Source organism: Octopus sinensis, linkage group LG17, assembly GCF_006345805.1.
Source record: "Octopus sinensis linkage group LG17, ASM634580v1, whole genome shotgun sequence".
Classification (NCBI taxonomy): Eukaryota; Metazoa; Mollusca; class Cephalopoda; order Octopoda; family Octopodidae; genus Octopus; species Octopus sinensis.
In genome coordinates, this window is record NC_043013.1 from 17391518 (window position 1) to 17414017 (window position 22500).

At 34.9% G+C, this 22500-nt stretch overlaps 1 protein-coding gene and 2 long non-coding RNA genes across 3 annotated transcripts in view; 1 reads left to right on the plus strand and 2 right to left on the minus strand.

Moving 5' to 3' along the window:
* The window catches only part of LOC118766731, an 8416-nt gene extending 7346 nt beyond the window's left edge, over nucleotides 1-1070 (minus strand). The window contains exon 1 of the long non-coding RNA XR_005002637.1: nucleotides 937-1070. This is a non-coding gene — a long non-coding RNA (uncharacterized LOC118766731). The remainder of the gene's footprint in view (nucleotides 1-936) is intronic.
* Nucleotides 1071-4517: 3447 nt separating this feature from the next.
* Nucleotides 4518-22500, minus strand: part of LOC115220960 (ADP-ribosylation factor-like protein 16) — an 18432-nt gene continuing 449 nt past the window's right edge. Inside the window, exons 2-6 of the mRNA XM_029791169.2 lie at nucleotides 19148-19206; nucleotides 17616-17735; nucleotides 15742-15857; nucleotides 14032-14762; nucleotides 4518-4712 (exon numbers count right to left, since the gene is read on the minus strand). Coding sequence (XP_029647029.1) covers nucleotides 14594-14762; nucleotides 15742-15857; nucleotides 17616-17735; nucleotides 19148-19206 — 464 coding nt within the window. The 3' untranslated portion in view covers nucleotides 4518-4712; nucleotides 14032-14593. The remainder of the gene's footprint in view (nucleotides 4713-14031; nucleotides 14763-15741; nucleotides 15858-17615; nucleotides 17736-19147; nucleotides 19207-22500) is intronic.
* LOC118766732 lies at nucleotides 11995-14798 on the plus strand. The gene is made up of 2 exons (XR_005002638.1): nucleotides 11995-12160; nucleotides 14497-14798. It is a non-coding gene; the product is annotated as an uncharacterized LOC118766732 (long non-coding RNA).

A 22500-nucleotide genomic window follows, 5' to 3' on the forward strand; every position in this document is an offset into this window, starting at 1 on the left:
ATAGTTGCTCAAGTCAGCACTTTTTATGTTTGTAGATACAAGGCCTGTGGTGTATAGTGACATCTCAGACAAAGACACAGGCTGTGGAGTGGACTGGCAATAGAAATGTCTAGCAACAGTGTTTAGATAACACTAAAATCCATTTAACTGATCAAAGATCAGGAGTCAACTACACTCTTTTGCTCTACGACCATAGGGCTGTATTTAAGTGAATACATGGTGACATTTATCTGGCCAGTCTTGAAGCTACAATCAGTGTTACAACTGATAATGTGACTGGAATGCCAACTTCCAGAACTTGCTTGTTCTTGCCCCCCCCCCCTTTTTTTTGTTCAGCACTTCAGAACAGAAAGCTTTTACATAGCATTCGCTACCTAAAATGAGAAAACTTGCATGTCTTTCCTGCACTGGCAGTCTTATTTACCCTTGGCTTAATGCTCACAAGAAGGCACAGCTCCAGAATAGTCTTGTATACATTTTTTGCTCAATGATGTTTTGTTTGTGTGCAGGTGTTAATTTAGTTTCCACCAAGTACTCAGAATCATTTGATAAAAATTATTTTTCTCTGACCTGATCTGAGATCGTGTGCTGGAACGAAAACAATTGCAGCATGGAAGGTGTTTATAAGCCATTTAAGAAATACACAAAAACCGTTAGATTCACTTTAACATTTAAATTTAATTTGTCAAAATATTTTCGTTGCTTTGAGACCGCAGTCTGTTCACTGACAAAACTTCGTGCTGCATCTTTTGTCAGTGAACAGGTCGCGGTCTCATGGCGACGAAAATATTTTGACAAATTAAATTTAAAAGTTGAAGTGAATCTAACGGTTTTTGTGTGTTTCTTAAATGGTTTATAAACACCTTCCATACTACAATTAATTTTATATTGCACAAACTCTCAGTGTAAGGAATTTGGCATTTGATATATTATAACTTCTTTTATTCCAGAAGCAGCATTTTTAGATGGGGGGTATGCAAGAGTCTGCTTGAAAGGGAGAATTGGAGATTTACAAAGCCAAGGCACTCACAACATCCAAAAGACATTTGTTACAACATATATAAAGCATCACACATCTTGTACAAGGATACATATGGGCTCTCTGGTTGGTCCCTAATTGTTTTACACTTGAACATCAAATTACATAAATCCAAGTTATCACAAATGGTATCCAAAATGGGAAACTAGAATGAATCACATATATTCCCTCTAGATTTACATCTACATGCCTCACAACATCACTGTCATAGAAACTAGTCATCCATCATAATGAAGAACCACATTTACAAGAAAAACTTTCAAAAATTTCCACAGAAATCATCACATTAATATCTTCCATCTTTATCACAATTAAAATCACAGTCAAATTAACAAATGAAAATCTTTAAGAACAAACATACTTCATGAACACAACAAAATATTAAACATACTTCCTCTAGACATGAACTTTACCGAACGCACACTACCCACGTTAGGCCAGGCATGAATCAAATGTATTTAACTAAAAACCAGCCAATCATCACTTATACTTATATTACATAACTCTGAACATATATTCTGTACTTTTCCCTCTCTGGAGCACCCTGTCACCAGCTCAACACCATACACCTCTTTTGTTGCATACATACATACACTACTAGATATATGTTTCTTTACTACCCACAAGGGGACAAACAAGGACAGACAAACGGATTAAGTTGATTTCATCGACCCCCAGTGTGTAACTGGTACTTAATTTATCGACCCCAAAAGGATGAAAGGCAAAGTCAACCTTGGCGGAATTTGAACCCAGAACGTAATGGCAGACAAAATACTGCTAAGCATTTCGCCCGGCGAGCTAACGTTTCTGCCAGCTCGCCGCCTTCCAATAGGAGCACACAGCCAAGTTTTCCAACAGATGGGACCAGGTCTGGGAAGGGAATAGGAGGAACATTTAAGAGGAGGTTAACAACAGCTGTTATTTTTTTTTGTCTCAATACGTTTCTGAGTCGCTACTTGCTTTTACCATCAATTAATTCCTTGTTTTGTCCCTCGGTGAATCAAAATCCATGTGAAGATTTTCTTTACACGTCTAAAGCCATAAGATGTATAACTAAGTGTTTGAGTGTGCGTGTTTAGATGGGTACAGGGGGGAGGGGGGCAAGTTATGTAGAATGAAATGTCTTGTCTAAAAATAAGGACCAAAAATATAGAAATAACAGAAACCCAGTGACGTGGTAACAATTCGACATTGAGAGGAGCTGGTTGATTACATTGACCCCGTTGTTCAACTGGTCCTTATTTCATTAACTCTGAAAGGATGAATGGCAAAGTTGACCTCAATGGAATCTGAATTTGAGAGTAAAAAGCTGGAAGAAATGCCACCAAGCATTTTGTCTGGGTGCTGGCATAATGAATCATAGCACGAGAGATGTCATTTATTATTATTTTATATAAAAAAGAATGAAAATCATAATGTTTCAGATTTTGGCACAAAGCCAGCAATTTTAAGAGTTGCTGCTAATCAATTACACCAATTCCTAGACAGGTACTTTGTTACATCAAACCCCAGAGGAATGAAAGACAAAACTGATCTCAGTGGGATTTGAACACAGAATATAAATAGCTGGAACAAATACCGCAAAGCATTCTTACCAACACATTGCCAGTTCACTACCTTTAATAGTTACTGATTTAAGTAATAGGTCAGCAATTTTTGAGAGTGGGATTTAGTCTATACTGTTGGTTCCAGGACTTGATTGGTAGTGGGATTTGAAATCAGAATGTAAAAGATCATAAGTAAACATCACTAGGAATTTTGTGTGATGTTTTACAATTTCTCTTAAACCTATGTTCTCAATAATGATAATCCTTTCTACTAAAAGCACAAGGGCTGTAATTTTGGGAGAGTGGCTAGTTGATTATAAATCGACCTCAGTACTCAACTGGTACTTATTTTATCAACCCTGAAAGGATAAACGGCAAAGTCAACCTCAGCGGAATAATAATAATAAATGCCCTGACTCTGTACCAGGCAGTGGCTTTCATGGTTTCTCATCTTAAAAGATTGGAAGTGTTACCATGTACATTGTTTTGTCTTGGTATAAAAATATGGGTTACCGCAAATATTCTGTTCAATACCACAAATTTACTTGTCCGTTGTTTGACCAGTTGAGTATGTCCCTTAGTGGCTGATGATACGTGCACCTCTGATCATGAGCAGAAGTAGTGGGGGAGCATCACAGCTGTGTTGAGAGGAATTCTTTGGGGTTTGGATAATTCACCTCTGGAAACATGGGTATTTCGTTTGTTGTTCAATGCTTGAAATGAGGAGTAGATAAATAGCCGACAACTGATGAAGGGTCGTTCTTTGTGTTACTTGTTCTGTTTTCCATTTATTTCGTTGTTTGCGTATTGAACTCATTTGTTTCATATTTCATGTCGTTTACTGTTGGTGTACCCATATATGCATACATATATATATATATCCTTAAACAACCCTTATTCAGGGACCTTTTGAGTGGGATGGGCTACTTGACCTGAAGAAAATTCTAACTAGGCCCCACCTGCAAGGTCATGTGCTGTTAATCTTGATATGAGATCACCATGTTCCGCACATATGGTTGTGATGCATGTGCCTGGTGTACCCTTACCAGACAGGTAGTCATGATAGGTTTACTGGGCTTCGTATATTTTACCCCAGTGTCACTTTGATGGCATGCACTTCTCTCTCACTCAATAATAATAATATAATAAATAATAATGGTTTATGATTTAGGCAGCAATTTTGAGGGAAAAGAATCAGTTAATACTATTAATTTATCACTTAACTGGTACTCTATTTTACCAACCTTGGAGGGATGAAAGGCAAAGTTAACTCTGCAGGAACTGAACTCAGAACATAAACAAGGTATTTTGATCAATACTAATGATTCTGCCAGCTTGTTGCTTTTTTTTAATATATATATTTATATAATAATAATAGTAATAATAATAAAATTCAAATTTGGACTGTTGGGTCGATACTGAAGGCTTTTGACTGTTGTGTTAAAGGGGCAATTTAGAATGCGCACTCACTGTACTAGAAACCTGTTGTTTGTTGTGTAGGGCATTTCTGCAAGTCCTGGTACTTAACCAAGTTGACCATTGTCTTTTGGAGAAGACAGATAATGTGGAATAGAAAAAAACAAAACACAAGTAATTTGGACTGTTCAAAGATAATGTACAGTATGGGCTTTAAGAAAAAATGATATTAAAAAATAAAATGACAGCAAAAAATAATAAACAAATAAACAGTAACACAAAGAAATGAATGTTTTGAAAATATAACAATATTAGCTGTTGTTTAAACCCCAAAAATTAGATAAAATTTATGCAAAAGAAATGGACCCAAAATTGTTTTCAATAATAACCAACAACATTTAATATATTACAATTATATTGGTAAAAAAAAGAGACCTCGTTTTTGGATAGAAATTTTTTTGTATATATATATATTTATATATATATACACACACATACATACACAATCTTTTTTTCCTTTTCCAAAGAAATAGAATGTTTTCCATTTTAAAAACATTTTGTAATTAGCATTTCAACAATGTGTTATTATCATTTATTATTATTATAATTATTGAATTACACAGTAATGTTGCCAACAACTGTGTGATTCACACAGTAGCACATTTAATGTCAGTTAAATTCTTCCCCACCAAGACACTGCTTCATTGCAACTGGACCATGCAGAGTAAATAAGAGAAAAACGATGAGGTGTTGACCATTGCATACAAGTGATATGTTTCAACAAGATATGTAATGTATAATAGTGAATAAAAAAAAAATCATATAAAAAAAAAAGAAATATCAAAAGGATAATAGTCATTGAGACTGATAAAAATTTTCTTTTTAAAAACTGTGTAAGCCTTGAAAATTTCTTTGATGGTTTTTGGTTTGTCAAGACCAGAATAGATGTCATTATTAATTAAAGAATATTTTTAAAAGAATATATTTCATAAAATTAAAATAATTTAAATTTAGAAAAATAAGCTTTCCTCATTGTCTTTTGCATGGTTAATATTGTTCTTGTTTGCCCTGAAAGGCTGCCTGCAATGGAGCTCCAGAGAAGAATCAGATTTACCATGATCACTTTGATGGCAAGGAAGATTTATTTTTTCATCATTTCTGTCAGTTAAGGACATTAGAAAATTTGAATATCTACCCCATTACCTTGGAATTTAAAAAAAAAAAAGCATTCATCTTTGGACATTTTTTTTCTTTTTAATAATTCTTTGCAAACATTGCTCAGTAGTGATTCATGATGGTTAGCTCTGTGGGTGTGGGTAAAGTTGCAAGCTACAAAAGTTGTAGCAATGAATATGCTCAATAACATTTAACAGATTATATGAAAAAAAAAGATAACAGAAAAAATGATGACACTTTAAAAAATAAGGACAATTGTAGGCAAGGACATTGGCACCTAAACAAATACAAATAAAAAAAAAGAGCAACAAAAGCAGAAATTTTAGGAACAAAGGCAACAACAGCTGTACAGTTTTTGCTAGCATTGCAAGCCAGAGAGAATAGCTGAACACAGAGCAGCTTCAAGGAAAGAAAAAACATGGTAGAGGTATGTCACAAAAGACAGTGCCTCTTTACCAGAAAAATCACAGAAAGAGCAAGGAAGAAGAATAATTCTCAAAAAATGGAGAGGGCTTCTGTACAGCCTCAAGGAAAAAGTAAATGGAAACCTCATCTGATGTGAGTTCCATCAACCAAGGAAAGGTATATGAAAGTGATTGCTTGGTATTTAAGACCAAAAACACGGCAAGAAATCAGGTAGAGCTGATGCCCCATTCACCTGCCTGCAGGCTGGTTCTGCAATATATAAAGATGCTCATGGACAGAGTCATTGGTATGGATGTTCATCCCTGGCTTATTGTTACTTATATGGCACAATATAGGCAGTTAATGAACATGAAGGTTATACACAATAACATGTGGTTGGGTGGTGCATACATCAATATGCAGGTTTTGATGACCCTTAAAGATCACAAAGCTATCTTGGAATTATACTCGTTTGTGAGGGCAGAAATAAATTTAATGAAAATGATGGTAGTACTGGGAAAAAAGCATAGTTGCTACACATGTGGTAGTTAGAGTCACCTGAGAGTTTTCTTTTCTGATTTAGAAAAAAAATTGCAAAGGAGGAAAGTGGGCAATGGACAGCAATAGAGATAACAACAACTGGCCCCCAGGGGCGAGACCTTTAGCTACCACCCACACTGCACCACCAGTCACAACTTCAAGGATAGCTAGAAGAGAAGAAATCACAAACTGATTTCTAATTTAGACACAAAGCCAGCAATTTTGATTGAAGCATGTTAATCAATACTATCAACCCTAGTACTGGACTGGTATGCTATTTCAATGACCCTGGAAAGATGAAAAGCAAAGTTAACCTCAGCTGGATTTGAACTCAGAATGTAAAGGGTCAGAACAAGAACACAGGGCAATTTACCTGATGCTCTAACAATTCTGCCAATCTGTCACCCTTGAAATTAGTTATGATAATAAAGTCTTCAGCCCCCACCCAAACCTAATTCTAAAGATTGGGTTTAGGGGGCTGAATAACACCAAAATGTTACTGGTTCATATTCTATCAGTTCTGAAAAGAGATTGATACTTGTGAGATCTGAACACTGAATATAGTGAGATATAACTCAATTATACCACTCAGCATTTAATCTGATTCTCTACCATTAGTGCTGTTCTAATGTTAGGTACAACTAATTTTTAACAACTGAGTGGCCTATATATATATATATATATATATATTATATATATATATATATATATTAACATTTATCGCCAAGCTAATATGACAGTCCATAAATATAGGACGAAAGCTGTCGTTGATTAGCTCCAAGAGGCCATCAATAGAATCTACAATTCTATTGATGCTGTACTCAGTATCGATGAAGCTGTGAATTATCCAGTTGAATTTTTGAATAGTCTAACACCACCTGGCCTCCCACCTCAAGATTGAGGCACCAGTTATACTCCATCGAAACCTCAATCCACCAAACCTTTGCAATGGTACACAATTTATAATAAAGAAGATGATGCCAACAGGCTTGGAGACAACGATTTTGACTGGTAAAGCAAGCGCTGAGCCTATATTCATTCCTAAAATTCTACTTATTCCCTTGGATATGCCTTTCCAGTTCAAGTACCTGCAATTCCCATTGAAACTGAACTTTGCAATAAGCATTAACAAGGCCCAGGGGCAGTCGTTGAACATGGTAGGTTTAAACCTTGTGGAACCAGTTTTCTCCCATGGCGAACTTTATGTGGGATGCTCAAGAGCCAGCATTCCTAATCATTTGTTTATTTATGCCCCACAAAGAAAGACCAAAAATGCTGTTTAACAAGAAGTTCTGCAAACTTAATAAGATTCACCAAATCATCAGATATTTATTATTTACCTGTAATATTTGTAAGAGTTGTAAACGTATTGATAATCTACAAGTTATTTTGTTTTTAAACCTGTATGCAAATTTATTTGTATGGCTACTATAAAACTAAATGTCAGCCTGTTTCTACATTCATTGTAAATCTATTTCAACACTAGTGCCCCTGAGGGTAATATTCTCTGGGAATGCACAAAAGCCCTTTTCAGAGTTAATTACTTTGAATTGTTAGTATCTCATATCTGATTAGCCTGTTATTATGTAACATCTTTCACAATTTTGGTATACATACCTTATTGGTATTTCCTCCTAAGTTCTATATACTCTGGGAATGCATTAAAGCCCTTTTTGGGGCTACTTTAGTTGAATTCTTACTATCAGGTAACTAGTTTCATATTATTACATAACTGACTTCACAATTTTGGTATTCATAACTTATTGGGAGTTCCTAAAAACAAGATCCTATGTAAGACAGTTCGGTATTCTCTGTAAATGCACAAAAACCATTTTAAGGGCTACATACTTTGTATTACTGTTACTGGATTATTGAAACAATTTTGAGAACGGAACCAAGGGATAAGCCCACTTTTATGGGAATTACCGGGTATGTCAGCTAGTATATATATATATATATATATATATATATATATATTATAAAAAATTATATATATATATATGTATTATATATGTGTATATACACCACACACACACACACACACACAGATATATAAGAAAATTTCTATATGTAAATATTTCAACGAGAGACTTTACATACATATATATATTTACATACATGCATACATACATACATATGAGAGAGAGAGAGAGAGAGAGGGAAACAGACAGATAAATGTATACACACACTTGTGAATACATCTATCTCCCATAAATATATATATATATATATAGTATTTAATTGAAGCAGGAAATATTTCACAAGCTGTTACTCAGAGTTTTATATAACCAATCATTTGACAGTCATGAATATTTAGAAGAATCTAGATACTTGAGTCTGTCTGATCTGATGATTGGTTCTGTGAAACTTTTCAGATTTAATAAAATAATATTTTATTCTGCCATTGGTATTCAGATACTATTTTCTCCACCATGTTTTGCACGTATGTGCTTATGTAAATGTGTGTGTGTATGTGTGTGCTACATAACTTCTACAGGCCATAAAAGATTGCAAATATTTAGGAGGAGTTTTTATTTAGTGTGTATTGAGAAACACTGACCTGAAGTGTCAGTATCATTCTTTTTAAGGATTGTCAGGTGTGGTGACCCAAGTAACTTCTATGACTTTTGTGTGGCATATCTTATGTAATGTAACAAGTGTTTTGTAACAATTTTGAAGTCTGACTCAACTAATTTGAAATTTTCACTTCTTTCTTTCATTTGCTCATGATATCTTTCAATCACATTCTTTTATTTACTTTGTGCATGTGTGTGTGTGTGTAAATATACAGTGTAGCAGTATGTATATATGTACATATATTTCTTTACAACATACAAGGGGATAAACATAGAGTGGACAAACAAAGGGATTAAGTCGATTAGATCGACCCCAGTGCGTAACTGGTACTTAATTTATCGACCCCGAAAGGATGAAAGGCAAAATTGACCTTGGCGGAATTTGAACTCAGAACATAACGGTAGACGAAATACCACTAGACATTTCGCCCGGTGTGCTAACGTTTCTGCCAGCTCACCACCTTAGTATGTATATATGTACATAATACACACACACACATGTATGTATGTATGTATGAAATACATGTGTACTGTGTATTACATAAAGTGTAAATATATATATGTATTACAGTGTATTAAATACAGATCTGCATACTCTGTACAATATACATAATGTAATACATATATGTGTACACATGTATTACATACTTAGTATATAAATATGTATAATATGAACTAAATAATTGGTGTAAATAGATGAATGTATACTGTGTATAAGATATAGCTTTTTGTTAAATTATTGTTTTAGTGGTTTAATATTTCATAAGGCCCACTGCTAGAAAAAGGTTACCATATCTGGAGTGGAGGGAAATTTGGCTGCTATTGCTAGCAAGGCAAGTAAACTATATAAGGGCTCCATCATTGTCTTATCAACAAACTATAGATCAGGAGAAGGAGTTATACATCATTGATTTACTTGTATCAGACTGTGACTCCACCACCACCACCAACAACAATAACAACAACAACAAGGAGGTAGCCCAAAGCAATAAGGGAGTCTCTGTGTGATTGACCTGAAAGAAATAGCAGCCAAAATCTCTCTCTAACCATAACTGTCTTATAAATTGACACAGTGGGTAAAATTGTCTACAATACACAGGTCTGAAAGAATAGATGGAATGATCATGGTTAGAACAGCCTTTCATCATAAATATATATATATATATCTACTCCCATCAAGGATAACCTGGAGCCAAAAAAACCCCCCTCAACAACAACAATAACAGTTCCTACATGGTCCTCTGAAGATTTCAAATATATGAGACTCATTAAAAATGAGAATTTAGTGAAATAAAAATCAATGCATTTTCCCACTAACACTGTTGCCAGGGCGATACAAAAAAGCTTGTGCCAATATAAAAATTTCATAAAAGTTAGAAAAGAACAATAACATGAAAATGATAATAATAATAATAATAATAGTAATAATAATATTTCTTTACTACCCACAAGGGGCTAAACAAGGACAGACCAACGGATTAAGTCGATTACATTGACCCCAGTGTGCAACTGGTACTTAATTTATTGACCCCGAAAGGATGAAAGGCAAAGTCGACCTCGGTGGAATTTGAACTCAGAACGTAACGGCAGACGAAATACCACTAAGCATTTCGCCCGGTGCGCTAACGTTTCTGCCAGCTCGCCACCTAATAATAATTAATAATAATAATAATAATAATAATAATGATAATAATTTTTTCTGATTTAGGCACAAGGCCAGCAATTTTTGAAGGGTGGGGATCAGTCAATACCACCTAACTCCTGTTTTGATAGTTTCCAAAAAATGAAAGGCATAGTTGCCCTCAGTGGGATTTGAACTTGGAATGTAATTAAATGGAAAAAATACTCTAAAGCATGTTTTGCTCTAATGATTGTGCCATTGCAGCACCCAAACAATTTCAATAAATAATAATAATAATAATAATAACAATAGCAATAATAAAAATCCTTTCTAATTTTGGCACAAAGCCAGTAATTTCGAAGACAGGGCCAAGTCGATTATATCAGCCCCAGTACTTCTCTAGCTTTTTTTTGTTGACTTGAAATGTTGGAAGGCAAAGTCAATCTTGGTGGCATTTGAACTCAGGATGAAAAGTGCCGGATGAAAATGCTGCTAAGCATTTTGTTTGGCACAGTAACAATTCTGCCAGCTTGCCACTTGCATTTAAATAATAATAGTAATGACAATAATAAAACTATTCTAATAAGATTAACAATGGTTTTGCTGGACGGAACAAGACTGATATAACACTCTCTTGGACTTTGTAAATCTTATGGGGGAAAAAAAAATGATATTTTTGCAGATTTCTTCTTTTTTTTGTCTTTTGCAATAATCAGGTAATTATTGCTTGTTTACTCATCTGAGATGTAACTAGGTCAGAAATTGATACAAGAATTATACACACACACACATACCCATACATACGTCTACATAACAGCCCACTAACTATTCTAGCTGTATATATATATATATATATATATATAAACTATGGGTATAAACTGAACTGGTGAGTGTGTTAAATAATAAGGTACTAAAAGAGAATGACTCTCCCCAGACACAATACATACATACACACACACACACACACACACATTCATACACACACACATGATTACAGCATGGCCTCAGCCGGATGGCTGAAACAAGTAAAAGAGTAAAAGAGTATACCAATATTTGCAAAAATTGTAAAATGTGACTTTAAAATCATTGTGAATTGACAATGTATATATTTTAAAATGAAAATTATTTAATTTTAAATTTAGCAAATCTACTTTATCAATATATTATCTTTAAGTAGCTCCAGCACCTTCTGCATAGAGCAACCATCTCTGATGTTTATTTCACCTACAATTTTAAGTGTTTCTTACAAAAGAACAAGGCCTGACTTTCGGGGAAAGAAGGTTGTTGATTAAACTGACCCCAGTATTTGAATGACACTTTATTTTTATCAACCTCTCAGCAATTTTCTTTTCTTTAATCTTACTTATTTATCAGCCCAAAAGTGACCTCAACCTCAATGAGACTTGAACTTGGAATGTAAAGGAGTGAACAAAATGCTGCAAAATTTATTTCTTCTTCTGCAGTTTTAACGAGTATGCCAATCTACAATGAATATTGAAAACAGGCATGAAGTATGTCCGTTGAATTTAAGTGTTTCTTACAAAAGAACAAGGCCTGACTTTCGGGGAAAGAAGGTTGTTGATTAAACTGACCCCAGTATTTGAATGACACTTTATTTTTATCAACCTCTCAGCAATTTTCTTTTCTTTAATCTTACTTATTTTATCAGCCCATAAAAGTGACCTCAACCTCAATGAGACTTGAACTTGGAATGTAAAGGAGTGGAACAAAATGCTGCAAATTATTTCTTCTGCAGTTTTAACGATTCTGCCAATCTACAATGAATATTGAACAGGCAGGAAGGATGTCGTTGATTAGATTGACCCCCAGTATTTGACTGGTATGTATATTTATCAAACAAAGGGGGATTTAAACTTGGAATATAAAGTGGCAGAACTATAGATACAGCAAGGGGTTTTGTATGATACTCTAACAATCCTGCCTCCAAAACCACTGCACTACTACTACTACTGCTGCTGTTGATGATGATGATGATGATCATCATCATCATCATCGTTTCTGCTTTAGATACAAGGCCAGTAATCTTGAGGGTAGAGGGTTTGTTGATAATAGTGATCCCAGTTCATGAATGGTTCATTACTTTACCTAAAAATATGGTAGAAGACCGTGTTTTTTTCTTTTTTGTTTTGAGAGTCTGGAGGTTTGAATAATAATAATAATAATAATGATAATAGTCATGTGTTGAGAGGAATTTTTGGGGTTTGGATAATTCACCTCTGGAAACATTGGTGTTTTGTTCAACATCCTTAAACAACCCTTAATCAGGGAGCTTTTGAGCAGGACAGGCTACTCGACCAGAAGAAAATTCTAACTGGGTCCCACATGCAAGGTCATGTGCTGTTTATTTTGATATGAGATCATGTCGTGCACGTATGGTTGTGATGCTTGTGCCTGGTGTACCCTTATCAGATGGGTTGTCAAGATGGGTATACTGGGCTTCGTACATTTTATCCCAGTGTTACCTTGATGGCATGCACTGCTCTATCACTCTAGTAGTAGTAGTAGTAGTATGAAATATATGGGAATGTAATTTGGATAGTAGAAAAAACATAGCTGTGTTTGATAAAATATTACCACACCAGGCATTAGGACTTAATAAAAAAATATATCAGGGTAGAGCGAGTGTTTGTGAAAGAGAGAGAGAGAGATGAGAGAGAGATAGTTCTTTCTTTTATATATATATATATATATATATATATATATATATATATATATATCTATATATATATAATATATATATATATATATGGATATATATATATATATTATGTAAAGAAAGAATTTTAAATTCAAAAAGGAAAAAAAAAGTAAATGCATTTTATAATCTCCATCATCATCAACAACAAAATCATTTCACCATATTCACACACACTAAGTGATATAGACTTTACAAATAACCATGCATGTGTGTACCCTTACCTAGACACCATGTAGTGGTTGTAAATGAGCATCATTGTCATGCAAGTGAGGTTGTTCGTTTCCAGTCTTCTGTGAAAAACATATCTAGGTATGGGAAAATAAAACCTGGCTTATAAACAGGTGAGAAACTTGGTGACAAGAAGGACATCTGGTTGTAGAAATAAATTCCATCTGATCAATACAGATCATGATGATATATATATTGATGTTTATATGTTTATATATATATATATAATCAAAATAAGCAACAAGGATATCCAAGGTAGAGTAGTACAATCGTTTCATGCTACTTCATTTTATTAAGCAATGTAAGCATTACATCAAAACTGATGTAATACTTACATTGTTTAATAAAATGAAGTAGCATGAAACGATTGTACTACTCTACCTTGGATATCCTTATTGCTTATTTTGATTATAATCACCCCGTTTGATTTATATGGATAATACCATACCAAATTCTGGTGCCTTTAACTTAAGTACCATATTCATCTGAATCTAAATTTTGCTGAACTTATAATACCATACATTATATATATATATATATATATATATATATATATAATATACATATTGAGGTGGGGTGGGAAACCAAAGTCCAGTCAATCCCTTTTCTCCACTGTTTTGTTTTTTATGGCACTCACATGCACACACATGCAAATAGATTAATATTAAAAGCTATGTTTTAAATGATGCACATTTAAAGTTTGTAAACAATATTCTGAGAGCAAAAGTACCAATAAATCCACAGCATGAAATTGAACCACATACCTTTTGCTTGCCAGACAAACATTACCATTGACATTACAAAGGGCCCACAGATTTCCTCTTCATATCTGATACAAATGTCAAAAGTAATAATTCTCACACATTTTTTTTTATCCATTCACCTTTTATAAATTCATAATATCAAAAAATACACTTTTTTAATACTTTTTCTTTCTTTTTAATGGCCTTGTGAAAGAAGAACGGTCAGCACCCATGACCTCCAAGACTGCTGGGAGTGATGGAATATCGATGCTAACCATACTTCTTGATCCTTTTAGGTAGACCCATTGGAAGCCAATGCCTTCAGATGGGAGCCTGCCACAAAATAGAGCAGCCTTTGGTGGCGCCATTATTCTTTACTTAGGGACCTTTTATGTGAAGAGAGAATACAAATTTCTCATAAAATGAAAAAAAAAAAAAAAATTGGTGTGGCATATTTAGTTATTCATTATAATTTTTTCTCTTTAGCAGGGTTGGACAAATGCAACAATGAACTCATGGACAAATAAATATTACAAGAGTTGAAACTGTAGAAAGAAGAACATGCAATAAGAAGGGGCGTGTTTCATCTGGGCTTGTAATTAGCCTGAAGCCAACGAAGAATCTCTTCCAATCCTTTACCATTCCAGGCACTTATTTCATGGACTGTAATATTTTGGGTGGAATACTGAATTATTTCTTCCAAGCGAAGGTAGTTTTCAAATTCTGGTCTTGACATTATAGTAGCCATGTCTCTATAAAAAAAGAGAAGTAAAGGTATTTAATATCAATGTGATGTGAGTTGTGTAATCTGTTGGGTTGTAAGAGTAAGAACTTGGAGCCTTTACCTTCATATAGTGTACGGAGGAGAGACAGTTAGACTCTACAACTATTCAAACAATAGCTATGTAATACTAATATTTGCGTGTGCATGTGAAGCAGTGAGCTTTTATGCCAGGCAAAATGTTTAGCGGCAATTTGTGCATCTTTACATTCTGAGTTCAAATTCAACCAAGGTCAACTTTGCCTTTCGTCCTTTTGGGGTTGATAAAATAAGTACCAGTTGAGCACTGTGGTCAATGTAATCAAATTACCCACTGCTCCAAAATTGCTGCCCTTGTGCCAAAATTTGAAAGCAATATTTGTTTGTATGTGTGAATATATAAATATAGGCAGCTATGGACACATAAGAAGTGCAATGGTATCATAGGAAGGTTAATAGAGAAAGTAGTTTTTATGTATGGTTGATGTTTCTACAGTTGGCGTTAGGAAGGGAATTCAGCTGTGGAAACACTGCCAGATCAGACTGGAGCCTGGTGCAGCCTCCTGGCTTCCCAGACCCCGGTCAAACCGTCCAACCCATGCTAGCATGGAAAATGGACGTTAAACGATGATGATGATGATGATGTGCAGGTACAATAAACACTAAGAAGGTACAGAAAACAGATTTCCTCAAATGTGCAGGGGTGGGGGATCCTTAGATGTAGTAGATAGCTTCTGTTATATAGTCGACCAAGTCAGCAGAGAGAGGATGCTCTGAGAGCATAGTTGCTATGGGTTGGTTGAATATATATTGTGGCATTATTTTTACAGCCAGATGCCCTTCCTTTCACTAGCCCTTACCTACTTGTCAAGTCATGGATTTCTTATTACACACATCTTTGGAGACACAAAAGAAAAATAAGAACCCAGAGACAGATACATTACAAACAGGTATAAACCAGTAATACTTACATTTTGTTCAGAAGAAGAAGGACAGGTGTATTGGTCAGTTGTTTGTCTTGTAAAATGGTCAGCAACTGTATACATGCAGCTGAGATTTGCTGTCTGTTGTTTAAATCTATCATATACTGAAACACAAAAAATACCCCAATTAGCTTTTACCCTTCATCTGTTGTCTGTCTTGCATGGAGCACAGAGTCAATCCTTACTTCAAGGAATCAGTAAGGCTCAGAAATCCCTACAAACCTCAACTATATTTCAGTCAGTCTACATGAAAAGCTTCTATGTGGTCATTTGATCAGACAGAAATAACAGCCAAGCAAAATCTGTCTCAAATTATACGTTCCAGTTTTAGTAAAAAAATGACTCATTGGACAATGTGGTCCTAAGGACAAAAAAAAAAAAAAAGGAAACAAACATGGGATGGTCATAGATGGAATGACATTGATTGTAGGCATACTTCATCAGGACTGACCTGTGGTTCAACAACTACAAGTTAACTGTTATTACAAGGTCAATTATTAATACAATTATAATCCAGTAAACTTTTGACAAATAGTTAAATGGGGTTTCACATATTTAATATAAGTGAGTCATTCAAAATGTTCAATTAATTAAAATTACAATTAAAAATAATAATAATGAAATTATTGTATACAGTGCTCAGGTGCACCACAACTTGTCACAAGTGCGTATAAAGAATATGCAGTAATGTACAAATGTCTGGGAAGTGAACAGTGTATGAGTCAGATACATGCTTGCATGTGTATGGAGCGGAGAAAAATCAGGTGTAGTGTTGGTGAATCTCAGGAAGCATGGAAGTTTTGAAGGATGCAGTGCTCCGACACTAACAACTGATGCCGGCAGTCTGTTCCATGCTTCAGCAACTCTTAGTGTGAAAAAATGTTTCCGAAAGTCATGGGAGCTGTGCTGTTTTCTGACTTTGTAAACATGTCTACGGGTGTTTGAAAAGGTGCTCAGAGTTATTGTTTGTAAGATGGTTAATAATTTTATGGGTGTCTGCTAATTTTATAGGTGTCAGACGTCGGAGTTTCAATGTATCCATGCCCAGAGAAGTAAGGCGTTCAGAATATGGCAAATGCCTGATGGAGGGTATTCTCTTGGTTGCACGTTGCTGAACGGTTTCCAGAGGATTAATATCCTGGGCCAGATAGGGGTTCCAGACCGGTGGTGCAAATTCCAAGTGAGGCCGTACCATAGCTATATAAAACCTCAGATAAATAGCCAGAGAGCCGCTCACAAAGGACTCGGTAGGTCATGCCAAGATACCCTCAGCCTTCTAGGTAGTGATAAGAAAAATATATTTGGCTCAATGACTCAAGCAGGTCAAGCAATTCAAGGGAAGCAACTTTTGAAGAAAAATTACTTGCAGGTAGTGGGCAGTGAATCTGGGCTTTGATAAGTATGGTGAGATGAACCTGTATGTTTCAGTGTTATTAAAGCTCCTCGGCAAATAAGTTGGATAACACCAGTTTACTTTCTTTATTGTTTGTTTGTTATTTTTATGGAAAATATGTTCTCAAGAAATTATGCCAGTCACCTCGCCATTTTTCTTTGACATATAAAGAATGTCTTGAAGAGACTAGATGACAGAATTTCATTGTCAGAAATGAGTGAAAATAGATGCAAAAGGAACAACTTTTGGTCACGCAACAGAACTAACAAAAAAATTTAAAAAAATTTCAAATCTTGAATGTGCTGAGAAGGATTCTTTGGGGCTTGAATAAATGTAAAGAAGTTTGATGGAAATATTAGCCATTTTTCATAGTTTCTAAGGATAAGCAAATAGGAAATAACAGTCGCTATCCAAGGACAAAAATTGTGTTACACAGTATAAAAATGATAGTAATGATAGTTTTACATACCATAAGATATTCTGTGTCTCTGAAATAACTGTGCCAAATTGGTCCCATGCAACCTCCAAGTTCTCGTATAACAATGTCTATTTTTTTGCTTAATAATACACTGACCATATTTGTACCCACCTAGGAAAGAATAAATCTTATATATAATATAATATAATATAATATAATATAATATAATATAATATATATATATATATATATGCATGTGCACACACACACAATCCATAGACATCACACAATTTAAAGATAGGTAAACAAATAATGATAATTAATTCTGTTAGTTTTATCATTTATGATTCAGTCTATATATAAATAGAAAAAAAAGAAATCTTTTGAGTTAAGTTTAAACACAGACATTTTAAATTAGCCTAATGCAATCATAGGTGGTATCAACAGAGCTGCAAAAATAAACATCACTTAATTTAAGAGCATCTAAACCTAAAGCATAAACTTTTTCTATCAATAAAATATAATGTGTGCACTGTTTAGTAATTTGTTGTACTTTTGTCTTTCCCTGCTATCATGGGTTAGATGAATACATATTAAAGAGTCATTGTTTTGCTGGATGCACTTCCTGTTGCTAACCCTTATCTGTTTTTCAAGTAAGGTATCTTCTTGTCTACAAGAAAGTAGAGCTAGTGGATGATTTTGTTCACAGGGAATGACGACAAGCACCAGTTTTTAGCTCAACCCTTTCACATGAAGATGTAAACATTCACACACACATACACACAGTATTCTTGAGGGTGACAAGCTCAGAGGAACATAGCCAAGCCACTTAGAAAAATAACTCACAATCAGAAGTTTGGTTGTTAGCTTGCTTACACTAATGTAGCTTGAGGGAGGGGGCCACAGTTGGCACTTTTAAAGGGGCTGTACTTTTGGGTCTGCTGTAGGCAATATATTTTTTTATATGGGGTCCAGGGGCAGCAAACAGAAGGGCTCCCCCCCCCCCCCAAGTAGTACACACTCTAGTTACGCTAGTGGCTTGCTTAATCCATAACAGTGAGTTTAGCAAAATATATTCTGCTTCATATGCGGGCTTATCAGGTTGGGATGTGCATGACACAAACACATGGAACCATGACTGAAGAGTTTTCCATTTGAGACCTTTCTATCTTTTATTTAGAGAGTATCTTTTAGATAACATTATCCAATGTGTCAATCCATTTTCTCAATGATCAAACTGCAAAATAGAGAAACAATAAATAATAATTTCGTTTTTGGATTTGGTTTGCAAGATTCTTTATATGAGTTCATGTGTTGAAGCATTTTCAGTCGTGTCTGGGGAGAGTCATTTTCTTTTCACTCACCGGTAAAAGAGTCAAGACTATTGAAAAGGTTGCAAGACGCAACGAAAATTTTAGGAAAATAAAAATAAGAAATAAGTGGAAATTTTACCGGTGAGTGTGTTACATTATAAGGCACAAAAAGAAAATGACTCTCCCCAGACACAACAGAATAAATAATAAAATACGAATAAATATTAAATAAAAAATTATTTATATAAAATTAATGAAATGTTTTCTTACTGTTGGAATAGTTGCTGGAATTTCATGGAGGTTTTCAAAAGTACCTTTACTTGTACAATCAAAATTTATTAAGGAATTAACAAACATATTTGCGAGCACATAAAATGGACACATATTGTATTAAAATATGCCACAACTAAAACAATTTCATTAAAAGACATCCAGTTCTCTATATGTTATGAGAAAATACAGTCACTCACTCTCTCTTTCTCACATGCACACACACACATACATACATACAAAAAATACAAAAAAAAATGCATGCAAATGTATTTATGTATGTGTATATGAAAGATAATGTGTGAGCTCGTGAAACCATCTAAACCCTGCCAGCATGGAAAACAAATGTTAAATGATGATGATGATACATACATGTTAAGTATCTGCACAGCTTCTGTCAATGAAATTCTCCTCCTAAGGCATTAGTCAACTCAAGGCTACATTAAAAGACACTTGTCCAAACAGTTGTGTGGTGGGATTGAACTTGGAATCTCATAGTGGAGGTGATAATACAACTAGCAGGTCCTGAAGCCATTGTAGTAGAAGTGATACAAGCAGAATGAGGTTACAAAGTGTCTGAGACCCAGTGGCTGTAGTGCATAGGTGGCTGTTTTTTGCCAGTCAGATAACCATATTTCTGAATGCAACCTAGGATGGGTGTGTATATGTGTGTGTGCATGAGAGAGCGAGAGAGAGAGAGAGAGAGGGGGAGAGAGATGAACTTTGTAAAGATCAGCAGCTGATTGGAGCCAAAATATTTTCTGGCCCTGAAAAAAAAAAGCAAAAAAAAAAAGCTCTGAAATGCAGTTGTAGCTATGTAGCAAATAGAGATTGAGATGTAGTTTCAATCCTTGCTTGAAACCAATCTGCTTCATTTGCACATCCAATGTCCTTGTTAAAGGAAGGAATTTCACTGTAGCCCACACCTGGAGAAAATATATATGAAAAGGCCCACTCATGTCTAGTCACAAAACAAATCAAGAATTATTCCTATCTGTTTATAAGACTTCAGATAGAACTTAATTTTTGAAGAGATTGGTTGACAAGGTCTTGACCAACCAAGATTTTGAAGAGATTGGCACACAAGGTCTTGCCCAGCCATGCTTCAAGCACATCTTTAATTGGGGTAAAATGATTTTCATCCTACTCTTACCTGTGTGATATTTCAGTGTTAATGGTTTCGTTATGAAGAAGGGAGAACAGCCACTAGCATGGAAAGATCTATGCTAGGACCATCGTTGTGGGAGCAGATCCGAAATGAGGAAATTTGAGAACAGAGTGGCACGAACGATATGCCTGCAGAATACCTAAAACACAAGTTCCACAGACAACAGGTGGATCCGAGCAGTAATCAATTAAAATAATAATAATAATGAAATTATTGTATACAGTGCTCAGGTGCACCACAACTTGTCAGAAAGTGCATATAAAGTGCATGCAGTAATGTAAAAATGTCTGGAAAGCGAACAATGTATGAGTCAGTTACATGCCTGTGTGTGTATGGAGGGGAGAAATACAAGAGACCGAAAGAGGCCACTTGAATGATCTCCAAGACGATGGGAAGATGACGTGGTCAAATAATGAGGGGTCAAAGAGAAGAGAAGGGTCTAATCAAAGGAAGAATGGAAAGACATTGAGTAATGTATAAAGGCATCTAATAGTTAAGTTAGCAAAATATTCAGATTTTTCACCTCACTACATTAAGAATGTTAGAAGTATTTGTTTTCATGCAGAAAGTGAGCGTAGGCATCCTTCTCCTACATCCCAATAATCAATTAATTTCAGTAAATATATATCGATTAGATTTAGGCGAGTTCAAGTGGCATTTCTAACAACAGGCCATCCTGTTCTGAGTCTAAGAGGGCCTGATCACACTAGCTGTTTCCTTTTTTTTTCTTTTCTTTTTCCCTTGTAATTACTTTGATATTCATTTCACGGTTGATGAAACTGTGTCAGAGCTTTTACAGTCCATGGTCCCCCCTTTTCACACTGGAGCATATATAGAGAACAGAGATTCAGCGTGAATTGTTGCCGGTTGTTTTGGTGGTTGCGTTATTGTTTAACCCCTGGCCAATTTCCATCAATAAGCGTATAATTAAAGACGTTCCTGCTGGGACCACTATGTCTTATTTATTTTCAGACATTGTACAATTTAGGACTACATTATCCAGTGTTTCTTTCTGTTGCTTATAAGTACTGGAGAATTGACTGTTATTTCTAGTGAATCGAGTTGCCGCGTAGTCTTCTCTCATCTCGTTTTTTTTTTAAAGTAGACGACTTTTATTTGAGGGAAAATAGGCTGTTATTTCTAGGTGGGTCGAAGCACCTTTGTTAGTTTTACAATTTAGTTGCGTTGTAGACCAAATATTAGAAAATAACCGACAATAAGAAAGAAATGAGAAAACAGGAAAGAGAGAAGCAAGAAGTATATTTTTATAGAATAATGAAACAGTGTTATAACAATAATAACGTTAGCAAAAAATGTCATTAGTCACCAAGAATTCTCGTGATTTAAATCATTATGCGGTCGCTCGATGTGACAGAAACAACAGCCAAATACCCCCAGACTGCGTCCTACCATCTCCAATGAAAAATGGAAAAAAAAAAAAAAAAAAGATGCAACGGAAAACATTATCTCTGGTATAATAGTCAGGATGCTCATAAAATACATTGTTTGTGATCTTAGTTTTGCTGGACTGAGAATTGACCCAGGGCTAAACAACCAGAAAATGACCCGGAGACGAATTTAAGATAATAACGACACAAACAAGAATAAATCCGATCCATTTGAATGGCAATTATTAAAGATTGCAAAAAGACTGAAGGTGTATTTTTGGGAGAAAACATCTGCTTAAACAGACAGAAAACTTGCCTCCAGGGATATGTAATAAAAGCTGTGTATTATATATTGTTAGAGTAATTCTTGCTGTGATCCTTAACTGGGGGTTATTTTTTATTGTATTGCAAGTAAGTCAGTGGTTGAAAGAACGGTGGGGGAGGAGGACGAATAATAGTACGAACCTTTGAAAAAAAGAAAACAGGTGATTGAGGAGGGAAAACCATTTCGAAAAAAATCGCACACAGTTTATACACACACATACATGCATAAACACGCATACACACCTATCAATCTATCTATATCTATCTATATATACATATATACATGCGCGCACGCACACACACACAAGCACATATATGTACACACACACACACACACATATATATATATATATATATATGCATGCACATACATACTTGCATTTTAAGTGTTAATAACAGAACACATGTAGTTATTAACACTTACAATTAGCCACACACACACACACATAGAGACCAAAACACACACACACACC